This window comes from Melanostigma gelatinosum (genome assembly GCF_949748355.1).
Source record: "Melanostigma gelatinosum genome assembly, chromosome: 13".
Classification (NCBI taxonomy): domain Eukaryota; kingdom Metazoa; phylum Chordata; class Actinopteri; order Perciformes; family Zoarcidae; genus Melanostigma; species Melanostigma gelatinosum.
The window spans coordinates 14462335-14480888 of NC_136646.1; the positions used below are offsets into that span (position 1 = coordinate 14462335).

Below are 18554 nucleotides of genomic sequence, written 5' to 3' on the forward strand. Positions count from 1 at the left end.
TTGGGATCTCCTGCCACTAAAGCTTAATTTGTTACAGTCAGAGGGCTGAGATGACTATACTCTATGTTTTTTGAACCGTCTTTCATGCTTTTAGGTTGGAGAGAGTCCTTTTTACAAATAGGTGTTATTTATGAAGGGTTTGTTTTGTACTTGTTCAACCAGGCTGACAATTGAAATGGCAGAAAGAGACAAAGACCCCTCTGTGCAACAGTAAAATATCATAGAAGAAGTCATTGGGAAAAGAAAACTGGAATCTGAGCATCAAATGTGTGCAGATTTAAACAGGCCTTGCTTCAGTGTTGAGTGCACAATAATGGCTATAACAAGCTGGAATATTAACAGGTGTGTTGCTTTAGAAAAGCGGTTACTGTAGGTTACTGTAGGGGTTAGCACATTGGAACCGGATCTGAACATACAAATAATGTCTGTTCAATCTCCCCACTAACTGCAGAGGGGCCAAAGAAATATGGAAATATTAAGGGTCCAGTTGTACCTTTGTGTTTCAGTAATGGTCAAGGGTCGCGATTTGGTTCAGTCAGTGCTGCTTGGTTGGTCTGGGTCAAAGGTTCATGGTCATTTTTTATTCTCAGACCACCACCTGCCTATCTGTCATGAAAATGTAAAGCTCTTAAAATGTTTGTTCTTACATGAATAGAGTTTGGGCTCAAACGCACAATTTTTCGGCTGCCTTTCCATTGCTATTCTATTGCTCAACTGTAGGTTACTCTGAGATTGTCAGCCAAATGCCTGATATCTGAAACACAGCAACAATATAAATATACCGGTATAAACTAAAATGTCACCGCGGCAGTGCATGTTGTTTTTCCACACTGTCAGCTTGGATTTTAAAGCCGCTTTATCTGACAATGCAAATTATACATTTATTGTCTCATTGTAAACTTCTGCTTTCTGGTGAGAGAAATGGGTCATAGCTGTTCTCAATAAGCAGACATCAGCTTTGTGAGACAGCAAGAGGAAATTGGGCCCAAACTCCACGTAAGCCGACAGCCCGCTCTCTGTTGTCAGCATAACAGACAGTTTATCACAAGCAGTGATGATTGGATGAAGGTTTTTTTTTTCGTTATGTATTCTTATATGTTGAGTTATATGCATCACATGCTTGACATTGATTTTTTTTTTCATAGCAAGATTAAACCCGCCTTGTCGGCTGGTTACTGGCTGACCCAGGACTCCAGTCATTGTGCGATATCTTCCCTTTGGGAGAATCTCTTCAAAGTTATGACAGAAATGTCTGCTGTTGGTGATGGATGTCGTAACCTCAGTTTACCTTCGGAGGATAGAAAACTCAGGAACCTGTCCCTGTCCTCTCCCACTGCTCCCTCTGTTGGTCTGCGCGCGCGTGTGTGTGTGTGTGTGTGGGTGTGTGTGTGTGTGGGTGTGTGTGTGAGTGGATCTGCTTTCACCTAACCTCTTGTCTTGTCCTTAACATGCCTGATGCTTAACACTGTGTTAGCATGTTGAAATGATGAATGGGGTTAAAGAGGTTAACCAGGGGGAAGGATTACATCAGGTGGGACATATTCATCATTGTATGCTTGTAATTAGCTTTTCAAGGGCAGAAATGTTTCGTGTCGGACAATAATCTTAAATAGCTTGCAGCGTTTCAGACTGTTTAACATGTAATGTGTAATCCTCCTCGACTCTGTCCAAACGAGACACAAAAGGCACCTGAGCCGGGAAGCTCCATCATCATGATCCCAGTTCAATCCAATTCTTACAAACAGAAACAGATATGCTAATTATTCCAAATATGTAAAAGCATCAGGAATGTATACGTATGTGCTTATCTGGAGCAGCTGCAGCACTTTCGTTTAAAATGTATTTCATGTAAAGTTAGCAAGGTATTAGATAAGTAGATGCCAAAAGTGAGTTAAAGGAGAATGGCATCAGTCACAGATTGCTTTTAACAACTCTCTGGCTTGCTTACTGATCAGTCCAGATTGCTCTTTGGACCATGCACTCATCCCTTCTTGGGGGCTTATGAGGATCAGTATTAGAGTATATGGAAGACTTGCAGTTTGCACGTGGTTGCATCACATTCAGCAACACGGCAAACACGGCAGACTCTGACTCTTGCACTATGGCCTTTCATCAGAGAAAAAGAAGCATGTCTGGTTTGTTATCAGCAGCACTTTGACCCTTTACAACATCCGTCAAGAATAGAATCTAAGTGCAAGAATCCACTCGTCACCACGACACAGCCTTGCTGATGGCATAACTGTGAAACCAAACTGAGACATAGCTGATAAGCAAACCCACGCCATTCTTCTTGTGTTCTTATATTCACTTTCCATTGGGATTATGGTGATGCTATTAGCATTGGTTTTTGATGAGGTATTATGCAGTCAGTAAAGCCTTAGTGCTGCTTAAGTGTGCTGCACCGTTCCTTACCACCAGATGGCAGTACAATGCAGCGCTTTAAATTACCATAAACATTCCCTTCCAAAATAAGACATGGGATGACTAGTTTTATAAATTAATCAACTCAGGCCGAATAACAAGTTTAGCAACAGCAAATAGCATAACAGTAATAATACAAATAATAATAATAATAATAATAATAATAATACAATCTAATTTGTTACCTGCTGCTCAAATATAGCGAATTTGAAGTATTGTTAAAATTAAATGAACTAATTAAATTTAAGTATAAATGAAATGATAAAAAACATAAAACAAAAAAAGCGTTTGGTAGGCTACCGTGAAATAAAACGTTTTAATCATTCCTATTGAGAATATTAAACACCACCACCATGACCAAAACATCACGTGACTACTGCATGAATAGTACAGTTATTTGTTGTTGGGGTCACCAGCTCAGAAATCAAGCAAGCACTGCCCCCTCAACAAAACACGCACGTTTGCGCATGCACGGCCACGCACATTTTAGAGGAATAACCAAATTTTCAGAGCAGGCGGCACCTAATCAGGTTTTAAAATCCTGTTTGAAATGCCACGTCTTTTTTTGGTTACTGATTTGTATTGAACATGTGACTGAATTAGAGGCTCACATGGCTGAGGTGGCTGTATGATCCGCATTAGTTTTTGTTAAGTCCTGTGATCGGTAGCTCCCTCGGCAGCGACCATCCAGAGCAGAGGACCGCTGCTGAACACGGCGCCCATCCGCACAAATCATGGCGAACAGCGGGCAGAAAGTTGTGCTGATCACCGGCTGCTCCTCCGGCATCGGGTTACGAATCGCCGTCACGCTGGCCAAAGATGAAAAGAAGCGTTACCATGGTAAATGCGCTTTCTTCTACATTGTTTCTTTGATCGGACCTATAAGTAGCAAGCCTGTAACAGTGTGGTTCGCTTAGGAAAACCTCTTTCGTGTTTACTTTTCCTTTTAATGCTCTGCTAATGCACCAAAACTCCTTTACGCACAAAGTTCTGTTGAGTTTCGTGCGCAACTCTCCGCCTTATGGCAACGAAGTGATATGTTGTAATGTCCATTGGAACAACTAACCCTAGTGATATCGGATCCATATCCTTTTGTAAGGACTGGGATCCAGGCGCCCTTTTGGCTCAACAATTATCATCTGAAAGCGCAGTTTCCATGGTAGGGCTCTGCAAGGATGCCGCTTTCCAGCCGGAATCATAAAAGGAGTCTTGTCAGTTCTCTTTCAAGTGACTTCTCCAGCACAAAGCGCCCTTTTATCGCAGCGAATTGTAGACCGCCTGCTCCGGTTTAGTGCCGTGTCTAATGTGCCTATAGTCCCCTCACTGGAGCGAGTGCTGCAAGGGGGACAAAGTTTGAGACCTGTACAAGCGAGGGTTCACTCTAAAGCTAGGGCCTTGTTTGAAGTCTTCATTGGTGCACAGTGGAGTTAAGAGTGTCCCACTTTGACATTGTTGTGTCTGTGGGTCTACTCTCCTGCTTCCCAGCCATCGTTGGTTGTGTCACTCCAGAACCTTTTCCGTGTGGTGGAGCCTCAGACATTATTACATCAGACCACCTTCCCACCCCCACTGCTGTTGGTAAGAGTTGGCCTTCAGACCCCCGTTGTTGTTACATGTGACTTTATGCAGAATAACATAAGTAGCTGTGGGCCTGGTCGGGTCATGAGGTAACAGTGAAACCCCTGACTTCAGCAGTCATCTTATACATGAACTAATTCAACTAATTCAAGCAGTTTTTACGGCTGTCCTTCAGGAACAAGCAAGGGTTAGTTCAAGTTTATTTGGGGGCCCTCGGGGTCTGATGGGATTTATCACCATCGATGAGGAAAACAGAAGTGATTAACTGCTCCCATAACACCGGTTTGAGCAGATTTTTTTTGTGACCTGATGTCAATAAGGCTACCTCTGAGCAATGAAGCTGATCTGCTCATTCCGGAGGTCTTTAGAGATTAAATATTGCATTGTGCAAAAAAAGTGATAATTAGTTGCAGCAGTAACATGCACCAAAACTCAGAGAAACCCCCAGAAAGACCTTTGTGTGTGCAATGCAATGTGGTTAATTCAAGAATGTTGAAGCAGCCCAAGAGTAATTCCTGCAGGAGCCAGAAGAACAATAGATCTCTTGTTCACTTCTAAATCTCTTTGTTGCTTCATGGACACACAGTTTCCAAATCACGAGATTAAACTTAACTGGACTTCATGAAACGTCATTACAAGAATAGAGTGTATATGTTGGATGATGACACTTACACAACGACATTCGAAAGAAGAAAATGGGCTGAGCTTCATTACGAATCAGTAGCATTGAATGGCAATGCAAAGCCTCCACAGCATAGCAATCCCTCTTTCCATCTTACTTATCCAACCCTGTCTCTGTCCAGACACGAATCAGGTAAGGGGTTCGCCTTTATCGGTCAAGGACAACAGGTAGAACCAGATGAATGTGTGAAGAAGAGCTTATTTGCTCCCGTTGGTTGTGCATTGTGCAACAGCACAGTCTCTCCTTTCTCTGCTAGAAAGCGTCAGTCAGCAAAGTGTCAGCACAACACACAACATGGAAGAAGCCATGAAAGCTGAGTCAACACTCTGCTGATAGCTGCTGTCACTGGTCATGATAGATGTGTGTCCTGTATGTGGGTCAAAGTTCAGGGGAAATCAATAATGTGTCCTGTAAACTGACAGGCGTGGTCATAGGAACTCTGACCTGCACGTATGACTCTGTCACAACTGTGTGTGTGTCCGGGTGTGTGTGCGGAAGTCATTTAGTGAGATCAGAGGTTTCACAGTAAAGTGTGTCATTTTATCAGTGTGACAATGGGTCAAGGTGTTTTTTTTCCCTTTTACAGTAAATAATTAAACGTGATTTTCTTCATGACTAAATAAGAAAATGACAAAAATGGACTCAAATATAAAGCCACTTTTTGCAGTGTGTTACTGTACCAGTTTAAAGAACCGTTTCCTGGTACTAAAGAGGCTCTTTTTGTGAAGTTTGAAGCCACACCATCATACAAGTGTATGTACAATACTTTACACTCCTCTGTTTCTCCCTCTCAGTCATTGCCACCATGCGGGACCTGAAGAAGAAGGACAAGCTTCTGGAGGCAGCTGGAGACGCATATGGCAAGACCTTGATGTTGCTTCCACTAGATGTGTGCAGTGACGAGTCGGTCAAGCAGTGCATCAACAACGTCAAGGACCGCCATATTGACATCCTGAGTGAGTGGAAGATACCCGAAACTAGGCCTGCATCTGCCATTTGACCCCTTCCCCAGCTTTCAATTTGATTTAAACGTGGGTCTATACATGTTTTGTTTTTAAATTTTTCATAATTTTTTAGATCAGTTGATAAATAGTTTTAGTGTACAACCATAAGTCGTTAAGAAATGTACTGCATGAGTTTCTTGTCTTTTTTTAGGAACGATAATCGAATGCATAGAACACAAACCTTGAACCTTCCTGTGATAGTAGCCTATATTTAACCCAAACCGCAATGTCGCCCTTCCACGAGAGAGAGAAACAGTAAATATCTAACGTACTTGTCAAGTGGACAAGCAAACTATCACAGTATAGTGTTATTCCTGTTATAAAGCTACAACTTTTTAAATAACTGAAAGGGTTCTGGTGGCAAATCTCTTGTAGCGCTGTCATCTGTGGTTTTGCAGTTCGATGGGGGAAGAGGAGATTGGGAGAGTCTGGGAATTCCAGTGGGCAGATAGATTCTGCACCAAACTGATATTCTGACTGAGTGTTTGAAATATAGCTGAAACTGAGTCTGCAGCTCTTATCTGCCCATGACACCTTCATTTTCTTGTTATTTGTCTGAAGGGGGGGGTCCTTTCAGCTGAGAAAGAACATACAATGTATTTAGAAACCCATGAATCTCACAACATCACCAACAATTAATTAGGGCCTTGGTGTTTGTTAATCAACTCATTCTATTGTAATTTGGTCAAATGTATGTTGCAGGATTAATAACTCTTGAAAATCGGTCTCTTTTTGTTTGTCATGTTTAAACCTCTAGTCTGGATAAAGGTTCTATTTATAAACCTGCATCCACCTCACTCTAAATCCATCATGACATCCCCCTTCACCTAATTACTCAAGACCCAGAGGCCCTTCAACATGGACTGTTGTTACATCACACCTCGCTGTCGTTGTCACACACTGACATCTGGTGGCAATATCAAGAAATGCCATCTGTAATCTATCAATAAGGATCTGTTCTTGTCGAAAAAAGGCCATCAGGGAACAGTGCAATATCCCTTCTTCATGTTAAATGAACAATATCATCGTCAACAACATCAACCATTTAAAAGTATGTGGTAAGTGCAGTGATGGAGATCCAAGCGGGTTTGTCATCTCTGTGTCTGTGTGTGTTTCCTGTCAGTCAACAATGCAGGTGTGGGCCTGCTGGGACCTGTGGAAAGCATCAGCATCGAGGAGATGAAAAGAGTATTCGAGACCAACTTCTTCGGTGTAGTTCGCATGATCAAAGAAGTGATGCCAGACATGAAGAAGAGGCGTTCAGGACACATCGTGGTCATGAGCAGTGTCATGGGTCTTCAGGGTATGATTTGTGTGTGTGCGTGTGTATATATATATATATATAATCTTCTTTTTTTTTTATTGACCTGTAAATCAGTGTTTACGATTGATTAAATTAGTTAAGTCACAATTCAGTTTATAATACCATGAACGTTAAACATTACATAACACAGAGGCACTTTTTAAAAATCTATATGTAGCCTGTTGAATCCTATTGTTTTCCAATAGTAGTGTTAACAATGCTAGCAAGCAGTTTATCTGAATATGTTTTATTTTGTCTGCCTACGATGCCTTTCATTTCCAGTAAAGGTCTGCTTACCTCACTCGGGTACTATGCAGTGATGCTGTCCTCTTTCTCCCTGTTTTGTTGACTTAGGAGTGGTGTTCAATGATGTTTACACTGCCTCTAAGTTTGCCATGGAAGGTTTCTGTGAGAGTATGGCCGTGCAATTGATGAAGTTCAATATCCGGTAGATTACCCTCTTCCCTCTGTTCTTCCTTCACATCTGTCTTTGCTTTGTACTGCGACTGCTCCCTCACACGGGCCTTTCTACATCTGACTCCCCAAAGGTTGTCCATGATTGAGCCCGGCCCAGTGCACACGGAGTTTGAGACAAAGATGATGGAGGATGTGGCCAAGATGGAGTATCCGGGAGTAGATGCCGACACAGTTCGGTATTTTAAAGACGTTTACCTGCCATCATCCATAGATATATTTGAAGCCATGGGCCAGACGCCAGAGGACATAGCCAAAGTAAGAGAAAAGGTTTCTAACTCACATTTGACAAATCTAGCTCAGGATTTGAGAATCAACGATGTGTTTCTGTGACCACTAACTGGTACACGTATTCCACCGGCTTGCATAGCAATGAAATTAGTCAAACGTTTATTTTGCTTCTCGTCTCTCCAGTGCACCAAAAAGGTAATTGAGTCAAACAGCCCCCGCTTCAGGAATCTGACCAACAGCCTCTACACACCCATTGTGGCCTTAAAGTACGCAGATGAGACTGGCGGCCTTTCTGTCAACACCTTCTACAATCTGCTCTTCAATTTTGGCCCTCTCATGCACATCACCATGAGCATCCTCAAGTGCCTGACATGCAGCTGCCTGCGTAGACGCACTGTCTCACCGAACTAAAATTGGGGTCGACCAATCCTGCCCCTCCCCCCCCCCCCCCCCTGTTTGTTGACCCCCACCAAGTTCCTACTGCCTTTTCCTGAGGTTTTGGGCTAAGCAGGTAGGGTGGAGCCAGTAGCCCAGGAAAGGGGAGGTGCCTTTTAGTTCAAAGACACTACCATGATAAGCTTTGCCAGACATCATGCACAATTGTACAAGTTTGTCACAGCGATGTTGTATTCAGGATGACATCATGTACTCGCAGGCTCACACACAGAGAGAAACATACATGCATAAAACACAGAAATACATAAAACACACACAAACGTTGGATCATTGTACATAAAGCTAAGGCCATGCCATAGTCAGACATACCGTGGTTATATAGTTGTTCGATGTCGATATTGTTGAAATGAGAACTCACAGACAGGACATGAGATGTGAGCCCCATGCACAGACTACAAAGCACAAAAAAATTAACTCTGTTACAGAGACAAACAAGAAAAATATTGAGAAATAATAATTATATAACTTGTAGCCGAGATAACTGTAGACTCAGGCTCACCGGAGTTATAACATGTATGAGAGACCGAATGAATTTATCTTCTTTAATTGTTTCGTGCCCATCATTTCATGTTTTTAGTGTTCTCATGGTCATAACTGCTGTTAATAAATCATATTTTTACATTGTTTTGATAAGCTGAAGGTTTGGGTCAGATATTTTTAATCCAGCTCCTTGATTTAAAAATAAATACAATTGTGATTTACCATCAACAGTATCTTTGTTTTTTAAGGATATTAATAACAAAATGTGACCGCTTTGACGAATATATTTTACTGATACTTTCCTGGAAGTTCTGCAAGATGTTTCGTTCTGTCTGCAAGACTCCCTGGGCACCAGGAGGGGGCAGTATTTCACTGTTTTTCCCTGGCAGTCAACCTTTGGATTTCATAGAATGATCAGCCAGCAGGAGCTGGAGCTGTGGTGTAAAGGAATTTGTCCTCAGCAGCCTGAGATAAACAAGTGCAATATAATTAAATCGTTAATATCTTGCAGACACTGGCCGTCTTTCTTTTTAGCAGAATTGTTTTATACTTTGGATTTGTAACAATACATGTAGTCAACACCAATCCATAATTAGAATTTTTTTTGTGGTTAATTTGGGGGGGGAAATATATATACATATTCCTTAGTGGTAAGAATTATTACCATTTTCTTAGTTTTCATGTAGCTTAACAAACCTATCTCACAGAGACTTTAAGCTATTGGGACCATATTCAGGTGAAGACACATGATGCCTCACGTAATTGTTTTTCCTTATGCATTTTGTGCATTCTTGTCCGTGCACATACGCATACATTAGCATGTGTTTGCATGCATGCGTGCGTGTGTATGTGTTGTATGAGCATGTCTATGGGCCAAGTTAGTGATCTGTTGATGGATATAAAGAGGTCATGGCCTGCTCCCCATCAAAACCCCTCCCTTGAACCCCCACCCCTCTCACGCACACACCCTGCTTTGTGCCGTGTGAGAGAATGTGACCTGGTTCCCATCCCTGAGGAGGGGTGAACCCTAATGACGGCCTCCTCAGACACATTGCGCAGCACTGAGCCTCCCTCTCCAGCTGGCCCCCTCAGCCCATAGGGCCGGGGACCCCCTGGTCCACACTGGGAGAGGCCTGCAGTCTGGCCTGGATAGCCCAGCCAGAGTTTGTCCTGTCTGCACTCACCCTGTCCCATCCCAACCTGCCGTGCCCTGCCGTGTCCAGACTCACCCACTGCACGGAGCTCATAATCAGACCACAGGTTCCAGACCTGTAGATTCTGTGCAGTGTACAATGAGTGCAGCGCCTCAGCTCTGTCTATGTGTCTTCATCAGAGGCGACAGCTCCGCACAATGGGACAAAGATGCTGTCAATCACAATCAAATGGGTGTGTGTGCGGGGGGGCGGTGGGGAAGGGGGGGGGGGGGGAGGAGGTTGGAGGAGGAGTCTCTGTGTCTTGAATGTTCAGGGGGATGCCAAGACCCAATGTGGGACGCTGAAGGCTAAGGGCAGGGGGTGGTTGGGGAGTTTTGGGGATGCGAGGGGTGGGAGTTTGTCGCATTTGGGAAGATGAGAATTGGGGTGCACAGGCCTGAATGGAAGACCTGTTTACTAATTGAATGAACACAGGAGTTACAGCAAAGTCTCATTGAACAAGAGGTCTTATCAAACCATTGTTGTGCACCTTTGTTTCACAATCAAGAACATAATTGCAGTATAATGAGGGCAGCGTGACGTGGTTAAGTCTTCCCTTAATTGTAACCCTGTCACAATTACTGAGCCGCTAAACATGCATGAGCTCTGTCTTCATGCACCCTCGCTGTGTACGGACAAACAAGCCATTTGCATGTTTAGACAGTGAACATGAGTAGAGAGAAGGACAAAAATGGGAAACCTCAAAAGGTACCTTTGGCATGTTTGTAGGAGACATTCTTTGAAATATGTCTGCCTTGTGTATTGCTGGGTTGTTGCTGGTTCAGCCGTTTTACCGCATCCTCCTCTCACTGTCATCATCACCAGAGAACCACACCTAAGCCTGAAGAGTGATGAGATAGGCTAGGGAGTCAGAGATTAAACAAAACAAAAAGGGAGCTGCAAAGGTCAGAAAATTGTGAGAACTGAGTTGGACTGAAAGTGAGAAAGAGAAAAGAAGAGAGGGAAAGTGTGAAAGAAGCAGAGGAATCAAAGGAAAGGAATCGAGGTCTGGATGCTGTGGGATGCTGCATTAAGTGGAGCTGATGTCTAGACAGGGTGCTTCAGCCTAATCCCAGGTCAGGATGGATGAAAATGTGGCTCCACTTATCTGTTCCTGTTATTACTTGCATTGCTTTCAAGGATCCTTTCTGGATAATTCTAAATAGTGTCACAGAACCGCCATATGACTTATGACTTGTGGATCAGAAATATATTCAATAAGACTGAAGAAAGAAAAGGTGGAGGTCAGCCACCGTTTAACATGGCGGCATGTGACTGGAGATGTAGCCACATGGGACATATTACTATCCATCAAGAGCTGATCTGGGGGTCTGAAGAGAGCTATCAATCTTTACATAGTCAACACAGGAGAAGCCCAAGTTGCCCCGAGGTTGGCCTGTGGCGTCTGGGTCCATTAGGGCAACAGAGGCCACAGGGAGAAACCAACACACAGCGTCTCGCTCTCCTTCTCTGTTCGTTCCCTCTCTCTCTCTTTCCTTCTCACGCACTCTCAGTCTCTCTGAGGCCCACTGTCTGTCTGCCCTCTCCTCTGTCCATCTCCATAACTCCGCTGTGCAGTGACCTCTCACAGACCCAACGTGGGTCACTTGTTTATTCACACATGGAGGGAGGGGGGGGGGGTCAACATCCCTCGTTCTGAGTAGAGCTGCTTGTTTGCGAGGCCATTCAGGATCGTTTGGAGGTCAGAACATAAATCAATAGCATTTTGGCTCCATAGCTAGCCAGTCATACACATTGTTTTACCCACACAGAACCGCTATTGTCACTATCATTACAACATTAGCGTTGTCCCCTTTCCCCACTGCTCTTCCAGAACATAAACAATCCAGCAGGAATTTCCCGTCTGCGACTCAGTTTGCCCACCACCGTATCGTTTTGTTCCGCTCTTTTCACTCTCTCAAAACGACCAGTTCCAATGACTGTGAAACTCTGTGATTAGAGGGTTCATTCTGTGTACAAGCACGATAATTGTCAAACAAGGGGATGATGGTTGATTGTGCTGGGCTTTGAGATGATGAAATCTGAGGTGGGGTAACGTGATCCTCTTGTTTTTATTGTGGACAATGAGGTATGATTGGTGTCAAATTTCGCAAGAGGAGTTTGACAGCAAAGCCGCTGATGTCAATGCGCAGGTTTTGCTAAAAACCTGAAAGTCCTGTTTGTGGGCAAGGCAAGCCGAAGGGCATGACGTTCAACAATTTAAAAAAAGTAGATAAACAGATAAGGAAACAAAGTGAACAAACACATTACTCTTTTCTCATCATGATGTGCACTCACATTTCTTCCTGTAACATATCATCTGTCTTGGGGTTTCTAACCCCTTCCACCGCGGGATCAGTTGTTTCTCTCTTTCAATGTTGTAATTAGATGTCTGGGAATCTAGTGCGGAGAAGCATTTATATTTTTAATTCACAGACAAATAAGCATATGCTTTGCTTTCTGGTTTGACCGACACCAAGGAGGGAATATGTTCAGCCAAGGGATGATTATATTTTAAATTTGTTTCCCAAGGATGGCAGTGAGTGAGTGAGCTTAGTGAGTGTTTATGTGGATGTGTGTGAGTCAAACAGAGAGAGAGAGAGGATTCAAGAGTGGGATAGATGGATGGATAGATAGATGGATGGATAGATGGATAGATGGATAGATGGATAGATGGATGGATGGATGGATAGATAGATGGATAGATGGATAGAAGGGCAGATGGATAGATAGATAGATGGATGGATAGATGGATGGATAAATAGATGGATAGATAGATAAATAGATGGATAGGTAGATAGAAGGGCAGATGGATAGATAGATGGATGGATAAGATAGATAGATGGATAGATAGGGATAGATAGAAGGATGGAAGGAGGGATGGATGGATAGATGGATAGATGGAAGGAGGGATGGATGGATGGACAGATGGATCTATAGATAGCAAGTATGCAAAGGGGCAGAGACAGTTAGTCTTTGATAGACAATGACCTCATCAAAGAGTCTGTAAGTATTGCCTTGCCTGGCAACCCTGGCGATATCCCAGCCCCTTTTCCCTGCCAGAGAAAAAAAACTCACTCCGGACTCCATCAGCACTGCCATGAATCTGATCTATTCACTGTCACCAACCATGAAGATGAGAAACCAAACAGGGTGCGGGCACGCCCATGCCAGGAAGCCTGTCTTAGCCCAAAGAGCCCGCATCATTGTTTATTCAGCTTGAGCGCATCATGTCTTGGCAGCCAGGGTGAAAGTAGATAGACCTTAAAAATTTGAGATCATAAGAACTCAAGGACAACATAGCTTCAAGTGTTAGCTCACTTAAACATAAGGAATAATGAAAAATGGCACTTTTACTCTCTTCCATGCACCCAAACTTTTTTCTTTTCTTTCATGAAAACAAAAGAATGCCTCCGTCTATTGACCGTGAAAAGATGTTCATAATTTGTCCCCAGTGAAGAGATGTCTTTGTTGGTTATCTCCATTGGTGAGCCGCCTCCATTTGGCTCAGCCTAATCAGAACACAAACACGCCTCTGTCATTTGGCTGCTTTCCCTCTCTCCCTCCATCTCTCCCTCTCGCTCAGTCCGTCTCCTACTAACACACAATCACCGCAAATTAGATTCTATTTTCTCCCTCCTCAATTCATTTTCACTTTTATTTTTAACGTCCTCTCTCATCCAAATGCGTGTGCATGTGTGTGCTCGTACAGTCGAAAGAAAATCACACCACACTGTTGGTCTCTCTCTCTCTCTCTGGCCCTCCTCCCACCTTGGCCTCTGATTTGTTTTCTCTCTTTCATCTTCTGTCGATCTAATCTACTCATCTAGACGGTGTGTGTATCTCCCTGAGGCACAGACACTCAGGCCTGGCATACATTACTGTAACTCTGCTTGTCCGTGCACAGCCTGGTTTCGGTTGCCGGAGGGGAAGTGTTGCGACGTGAAGACACTCCCTGAGGGAGAATACTTGTGCTTGGATTCCTGATGAATACGGGCTGGTCACATCTTGAATATGTTCAAAATGACAGTTTCCTTACATAAAAGATGCTCATACACAACTATACTGCTCCAGAATTAATTAGTTTTAACTCCACTCAGGGGCTTAAATATGCACAGTGCAGGCAATGTTGTTGCGCTGGGGCCGGTGGGGAGGGAGGTGTCCTGGAGAGGGTTTGCGCCCAAACAATGTGTGGGGCAGAGAATGAGCCAATGTGAGTGATTTGGATTGCCACCGAAAAAAACATGCTCGTGCTCAGAAGAATTCACATGAACTTACCGCTGGTGCCATTTGCTACATATTCCCTCGAAAAAAGGAAAACCCATCTCCGGCATGTTTTCTTTTTTTGGTATCTATATGCTAATCCCACATCAACTATAAAAACAATACATATACTCCTCAAAAAATATTCAATTCAATAAATAGAAAATCTCACATTTTCTTTGGTATTGTCACTGTCATTCAAAGTACAATACATTCTCACACCGATGTGTCAAATATTGCAGCTTGGAGAGTATTTCATTCACCCACCACTTGCCCACTCTGCGTGTTTACACAGGCTATTCTTTTCAGAACGCTTCGATTTACACTGGGTTCAAAGAAGGCTTAAGACAGCAATACACATACAATATTTGTACATAGCACAATACCTGTGTGGAAATACATTCAAACCTAGAAGAACACAGGCATTCAAAACACAAAAAGGCCAACGCAGGTGTATGTTTGTACATCTTAGAACTATTTATACAACCACTTTTTTTCTTTGATAACACACTGGGGCCAATTGTAACCTTTCTGTATGAAGTATCAATGCTCTCCTTGGTCGTGAATTTCTTTTTTATTATTTAGTATGGTTTGGCTCGATGCACAATTGGCGGTAAAAAAGCATACCAACGGTGCCGGTCTTGTGTTGTAATGGAATGATGGTTCAGCCAAAAAAAAAAGCAAAACTCCTATAAAGACAAAATTGTACATTCTGTAATGCGACATGTTGACAGTGCTTTTTAGGATAGTATGAGATCTTGAAACAACACGTGTTCTTGTTATAGTAAAATACGTCAATTAGGACACGTATCAAGTGTGTGTTTGCGTGTGTACACGGTAACCATACCTCTGTCATTTTTCTTTCACTGTACCTTTTACAGTTTGCATATCCCACGTCTTGGAAATCACTTATGAGAAAACATTCCCGACAGAATCGGAACCAAAAGTTTCTGTGCCACATTGGAGAGATCAGACATTTCTGCCAGATCCAGGCACTCTCCATATTTCCCCTGACCTCTGGAGAATGGCCTAACTGTGACATTTGCTGCAGGTCATGTCTGGCATTAGTACTGGGCAGGTCCCTCCTCATGTGATCGCCCACTTCTTTGGATTTATTCCAGGAAAGAACAGAGTGATGTGTTTGGTCCATGGTGGGAAAAGCATCCCTTGGAATGTGACTTTGAGCGAACCATGTGGGACCGGCAAGCGGGTCTTCAGTAAAAAGGCTTCTCCTCCTGAGGCTGTGGGAAGGTCAGAGGTCAAATGTACCCAGTGCCCACTCTCTCACAAAGCCCACAGCTGATGATGCTGCAACTCTGTCCAGAAACCCCTCAGGGCAGCGGAGGAAACAACTGGCTACACAGCTATAGCCGCACAATTCTTCTTGTGCTCAGTCGGACAAAACACAAACACATGTCTGTTTGAGACTGTCACGGGGAAAGTTTTTAACAATTTATGGGTTTTACACCTTCATCTTGACTTGAAATGTGGTACCTCAACAGATGTCTACTCAGTAAGGTAAGACTTGGTGTAAACCTGCAGACAAAATGTGCTCGTATTTAAGGAGGACATGATGTCAGCTGGGATAGTCTTGCGTGTCTATTATGCACAGAGTGTATGTCCTTTTTCTGTTTTTCACGTTTCTCTTTCAGAGCTTTATTTTCTGTGTCTCGTGTGTCTCGGTTAGTGGCCTATGTTTTGTTCCTGACAAAAAGCAAACTGACCAGTAAGGAGCAGCGCGGGCACCTCACACAACCACTCGCCTCGTAAAACCTAGGGCTGACCATGACTATTACATTGCAGGAGCGTGGAGAAAAAGTGTTCCAGTTCCCTTCGAATACATTTATTTATGACTTCTTCATGTTCAAAAACCCATCAGCCCAGCCCAGCCTCTCGAGGTATTGTCAATGAGACATGGGAGAATATTCCCTCCATCCTGACCTCCATACCCCCCCCGCCCCCACCCCCTCTTTTCTCCTCTTACAACACAAGCCCACACAGGAAAATAATAAACAGATGAGTGGGATGGGAACAGCTCCCAGCAAGAGCAGCCAGGCACTTAGGTAAGCAGGCAGCGCTGCTCTGGTTCCCAGGCTGGAGGGAATAGGGCAGGCTTTAGCTTGACTACACCAGTCACTGAGTAGAACCAGAAAAACCTGACAGAAATCACCGTTACCTGTCACCGTCATCCACCGGCTCTACACACTCCCTTGCACAAGTCTGGACACATAAACCGAGGAACTGGGAGCAAAACAACTATTTCTACAAAGAAACCACCAGCGAGGATTAGTGTCTCGGTCTTGTGTGAGGTTTTGTCACGAGCAGCTCTCCGTGATTGCGTACAATAGCTGTTTGAGATGTTGTGCTCACATTGGGTAATCTTGGAGAGCAGTGGATTCTCCCAGGCTTGTGGGCCCAGGCCCGTGCCAGAGTAATCGACAGACTATTAACTACTCTGTTTCACAGTATCCCCCCCCCCACACACCCTTTCCCGCAACCTTTCGTAACACCCATATACTGAAATATACAACCACTTGCACAACAATTTCCACAGCAGACACACCGAACTACTAGAAGGCTCAAAATGTCTCTGTCTGTCACGTCTGCATGGCTCAGAGAGGTCCAGCCTCAGCCTCATCATCTGCGGCAGATTTAGGAAACGCAGGTCCGCCCGGCACTCAAACACACATACAAAAGTCCTGGCTTCATTTCCATTGCTCCCCCCTCTCTCCTTCATTCGCTCTCTGTATTCTGGCAAAGTCCCGCTTTTGCAAATTAAACACAGATCTCCCTTAGATGCTGGGCTGACAGCTCCAGCTACGTGCCAACACTACTAAACGTCTGCAGGTCAGAAGGTCGAGGAACACAGGATTATCCCCATGCACTGACTCTCTTGAGCAAGACAAGTATTACAGTTGGCTCCGACTGTACATGCTTTTGTGTCACTTGGATCCATCTGTGGGCCAATGACAGATAAACACTGCAATCATAGTGGACTGATGATGTTGGCGACAGCGTTGACATCATAGAAATATTGAATTACTCACACACACACACACACACACAATGTTTTATAGACACGCATGCCAATGCGCACACACACACACACACAGTGCAGACAAATGGAGGTGGGTGCAGCAACACCACAGCAAGAGTGATGCGACGAAGGCAAGTGTGTCTGGACTTGATCAGCAAGTACTTGTTTGTGTGTCTAAGACTCCTCAGATTACTCCCAAAAGACTTACTACCACGATCAAGAAACTCATACCATGAGCAACCTGCTGCTCATTTGTCGATTTAACTGTGCGTCTCTCTCTCCCTCTGAGTGTGTGTGTGTGTGTGTGAGAGTGTGTGTGTGTGTGTGTGTCTGCATGTTTTTTCCACAGTGTGTGCGTGTGGAAACATGTACATCCTTCATCACAACCAGTCTACCAGGAGCCACATTGTCCAGTACCCAGCAACATATGCACCGAATGCGGATACACACTTTGAAAGGGCAGAAGAAAAAGTCATACGCCCCCACAAATGTGGCTGTGTGCATTTAAGTGTTTGCACACATACAAGAGAGATTGCTGTAGAACAAAAGCACAAAGAACATGTGCGGAACCCACAGCAGTCTGGTCCCATGTGGCAGCAGACCGGTCAGTGTGGTGAGTGTGGTGGAGGGTTTCGCCAGGGAATTGGGTACAGAGAACAGGCCCTTGTATGGTGAAATGATGCAGACCCTCATTCCACTGGCCTTACGAAAGACTATTTCGGGGCATTTTGAACTCTCCCACGCAAGCACAACAATTTTGGGGTTAGTTCATTTATTTATCTTTTATGTTTTCCATCTAATGAAGCCCAAGAGAGAGGCGCGTGTTGTTGTTTTTGGCCTTTAAGTCGGGAGAAAAGGAGGAGGGGTGTGAGTGTGTCTGCGTGCCTGAGTGTGTGACTGTAGCTTGAATAATCATTGCGTTCAGTATTTTTGAGCCAAAACACCACGATGACTCAATCTTAATATCTAGCTTATTGCAAAAGGTGTGTCTATTCTGCAACACCACTCAGCCTAACCCTGGTAGTGTAGCAGAGCGAGTCTCTAGCTCTTTACTGCTCGAGGCTTGATGTGACTGTGATTTATGGTTATTCTCATATTCAGGGGAGGAGATGGGGGAATGGGGGAGATGGCGTGGGAGAGACCCTGGGGGAAGAAACTTCTCTCACTGCAGAGCGCCAAATGTGGGGTTATACCCTGAGTTTCTGTTCAGACGTTTTTTCTCTGTGTGCGGGTGTGACGCAAAAATGTACACACACACACACACACATATAAAGTACAGCATGAAGGGATGAAGCCAAACACTACACAGACATAGCAAACGCTGTTCTATTTTTGTAATTAATGGCTTCTGACTTGTCTGCAAACATTAACAGGCTTCAAGGACATGGAAATGCTTTGTGGGCTCCACATTTCGGAGATGATGACTTTGTTA

General features: G+C 43.9%; 1 protein-coding gene across 1 annotated transcript; it reads left to right on the plus strand.

The window, feature by feature from the left end:
* The first annotated feature begins 2926 nt into the window (after window positions 1-2926).
* Window positions 2927-8963, plus strand: rdh8a (retinol dehydrogenase 8a). The gene is made up of 6 exons (XM_079281275.1): window positions 2927-3261; window positions 5476-5637; window positions 6809-6988; window positions 7343-7436; window positions 7537-7720; window positions 7877-8963. Exons 1-6 carry the CDS (start codon window positions 3156-3158, stop codon window positions 8102-8104), a joined length of 954 nt encoding a protein of 317 aa, XP_079137401.1. The 5' UTR covers window positions 2927-3155; the 3' UTR covers window positions 8105-8963.
* The last annotated feature ends 9591 nt before the right edge of the window (window positions 8964-18554 follow it).